The sequence below is a fragment of the Oryx dammah genome, unplaced genomic scaffold, assembly GCF_014754425.2.
Source record: "Oryx dammah isolate SB20612 unplaced genomic scaffold, SCBI_Odam_1.1 HiC_scaffold_4289, whole genome shotgun sequence".
In the NCBI taxonomy this organism is placed as follows: Eukaryota; Metazoa; Chordata; class Mammalia; order Artiodactyla; family Bovidae; genus Oryx; species Oryx dammah.
This window is the reverse complement of record NW_024074242.1, coordinates 1-3299: the sequence shown is the minus strand read 5'-3', so window position 1 is coordinate 3299 and position 3299 is coordinate 1. Positions and strand designations below refer to the sequence as shown.

General features: G+C 57.2%; 1 protein-coding gene across 1 annotated transcript; it reads right to left on the bottom strand.

The window, feature by feature from the left end:
- Positions 1–1207: 1207 nt before the first annotated feature.
- Positions 1208–3296, bottom strand: LOC120859906 (granzyme B-like; the record flags this gene model as incomplete). The annotated part of the gene is made up of 4 exons (XM_040235821.1): positions 1208–1446; positions 2070–2327; positions 2526–2661; positions 3148–3296. Coding segments are annotated over 4 exons (687 nt in total), but the record flags the coding sequence as incomplete, so codon positions are not given.
- Positions 3297–3299: the final 3 nt, after the last annotated feature.

Genomic DNA, 3299 nt, shown 5'->3' with positions numbered 1-3299 from the left:
AAATCTTTGTCCCTGTGGACTACCCACAGAGATGTAGGCCCCTCAAGTGGACTCATGACAGGGAGGGAATAGAGACAATTTGGACGATATTGACACTGTCAGTTACAGCTGAACTGAGATGATAGAACCTGTATTGTGTCCATTGTACAACCATAGTGTCCGGCACTTAGTAGGTGTTCCATCAGCATTTGTGTTGATGGATGAAAACCACTGCACTTTTCAGTCCTACTAAAGACAGGATCCCTTTCTAACTCAAAAGGTCCCAGGTGACTGGCAGGGAATCTTGCCCCAGGGCCCTAAAGGGACAGGCTGACAGGGACCCAGGCTATTGAGCCATCAGGAGCCAGAGGACTCTGAGCACATGGGGGACACTGGGCTGCATGTGAGGGGTTGAGCTGGCCCTGCCCAGGTGAGAGATGGGGCCCAGCGATCTGGACTTGCCCAGTACAGCACAGGCCTGGTCCCTCTGATCCCTCTGCCAAGGCATGAGCTGGGCTGGCACGTCAGTGGTGAGGCCCTGCTAGAACCCCATGGGACTCAGGTATGCAGGGTGGGAGGGATATGAGGAAGGGGTCAGCAGACATCAGTGTGGTCTGGAGGGGACAGGAGATGGTGGCCCTGCTGAGGACGCGCAGTGATGGGCAGGGACGGAGAAGAAGGGGCGGCAGAGGAGACTGGAGGCAGAGCTAGGGCCCTGGGCTCTGAGGAGGGCAGAGCAGGACACTCAGCCTGAGTGAGATGGAGGGGCTTCTCAGGAGACCAGCCCAGCTCTGGGCGGGCTCCCCTGGCTGTAGGGGTTAAAGGTCAGCTCAGGTAGCCCTAACCCTCCCCAGTAGGAGGGTCTCTGTCCTGGAGCTGCAGCCCCAGGCTGTGCTCTTGGTGTCAGGGACCCATGGTGTGACCCACTCCTCCCTGCCATGTACCCAGAGCAAGGAGCTAAGGAGCACACCCTGAGCCCCAGGACCAGAGAGGTTCATGTCTTCCCCTGATGGTGCTCAGCTTCAGCCCTGGTGGGAGGGCCGGCCCTGGAAGACAAGTGTGGGGAAGCAGACCTGGGTGACAGCTTTGCATGGGGTTCAGGGGAAGAGATGGTGGGAGAGGGGAGAGGAGGAAGCAGAAAACAGCAGAATCCTGTCATTGCCTTTCTAAACACACAGTGAGCATTTGTGAGTAGGAGTCAGTGAATAAATAAGCAACCAGCCCTTCAAGCTCTGCTGAGAGACATTTATTGAGCTATGGGCACCCCAAACCCCGCAGTGTGATTCTGGATTAGCCCCAGGGAAGATGGTCTGCTTCCTGCAGTCAGAGGGTTTCCATGGTTTTCTTTATCCAGGGCAGGAAACTTGAGACTTTGGTGAAGGCCCGTGGAGTTGATCCATCATTTTTTCCATAAGAGACAATGCCCTGGGCCGCATTGTCACACACGAGAGGGCCTCCGGAGTCCCCCTGAGGACAGAGAAGGGGAAGGACTGAGTCTGCTCTCTTCCTGGTCCTGCCCTCTCTCCCATCCTGCCATTTCAAGACCCCTCTCTGAGAAGGCCACTTTGCAAGGCCTCCCTGTGCGAGACAAGTGGGCAAGGCAGGTCTATGGGCCCCCGGCTGCCAAGCCCTGACCTGGACATTGTCCCTGCTTCACTTCCTGCAGGGGGCAGCTCCTTCTCTGCCCCCAGGTCTCCGTCCCCTCTCTCCTTAGATGCTGAGGGCTGGCTGTTAGGACAGGGAAGCAGGTGGGAGGGGTGACACTCATCAGGAAGGGAGCTCAGTAAGCAGGTGGGTTCCAGCTCTGAGCAGGCACCTGGACTGGACCACCTCCCACTCAGGAAGCCTGGTTTTCTAACACCTGAGCCTCAGTGCGTGGCAGATTCTCCCTTCCGGAGGAGCGCCAGGTTGGGATTCACTGCAGGTCTCACGTGGCTTGCAGAGGCTCTAGGTCCTCCCAGCTCCGGCTGTTCCCCCTTTTACTCCTGGAGAGAGGTCCCAAGCCTAGAGGGTGAGGTGGTCCCCAGGTCCCAGATATTCTGCCAACACCCTTCTCCCCAGATCCAAGCAAGGTAGGCTGTGATTCTCACCTTAAAGGAAGCTTTCTTTGTCTTTGGGTCCCCCACACACAGCTGGTTGGTGTGGTTATAATAGTTGCGTAAGTGGGCCTCACACTGTTGATCCGCCTGCACAGTCAGCTTTACCTCCTGCAGCGTGTCAGTGTAGGAGCCCCTGGAATCCTTCCCCCAGCCGGCCACGCTGCACACCTGTCCTGGCTTCACCCGGCCCTTGGCCCTGGGCAGACTAAGGGGCTTCACAGCTGATGTCTGCTTGGCCTTTCTCTCCAGCTGATGGGAAGAGACAAGAGTCTGGCTCAGCCGGTGGTCCCCGAGCCTGGACACGGCAATGATGCTGATGTGTCTCCCCTCTCTCCTGAGCCACAGGGACCGGTCAGGTGGCCAGGATGGGAGAGGAGAAAGGGGTAGGAGGTCCTGGGAGGGGAAACGAGCTGATCCCAGGAGGGCATGAGAAGCAGGGCCGTTTACCTTTAATAACATGATGTCATTGGAGTAGTTTTTAGGATTATAGTCTGGGTGGCAGATGGCTCTTCTCACCCCGATGACCTGCTGGGTCCTCTCCTGCTGTTTGATGTTGTGGGCCCCCAGGGTGACGTTCATTGAGCTTCACAGAGACCAGAGCAGGAGATGGGGGTCACAACCTCAGGGTTTACAGCCCTGGAGCCATGAAGGGCAGATGACTCCAGGGCAAGGCTGCCACTGAGGGGAAATGCAGGCACCAGGAGGGCCCTGGGGACAAGGCTGTCTGTACTGTCTGTTTCTTGGCAGCCAAGGTCAGATTCTGGAGCCACTGTGAAGAGCGTAACTGTTCTCCATGGGCAGTTAGCCCTAGGAACACATCTGAAGTTGCATTGGTTTACAATTTGATATCCAGGCGCGCCTTATGTCTAGTCTCTCTCACTTCAGCAACACCTCCGGCAGTGACCTTCCCTCTTTCTCACCTCTCACTCTCCTGGCCCCCTCTTTCTTGCCCTCTCAGGAGCCCCCCTGGCTCAATGTTCCTAACAGCCTAGTTGCTCCTGGGGAAAAAAAGGCAGGGCTCCCTTGCCAAGGGTGTTCAGAAAGGTGCCGGCTACTTGCTGCTCCTCACCTTCCGTGGCAGTGAGCGGCTGTCAGCACGAAGTCCTGTCGAACCAGGAACCCACCGCACCTAGACTGGACATCCTGATTCCAGTACTGAAGATACGCCATGTAGGGGCGGGAGTGGGGCTTGGCTTCATGGCCCCCGATGATCTCCCCTGA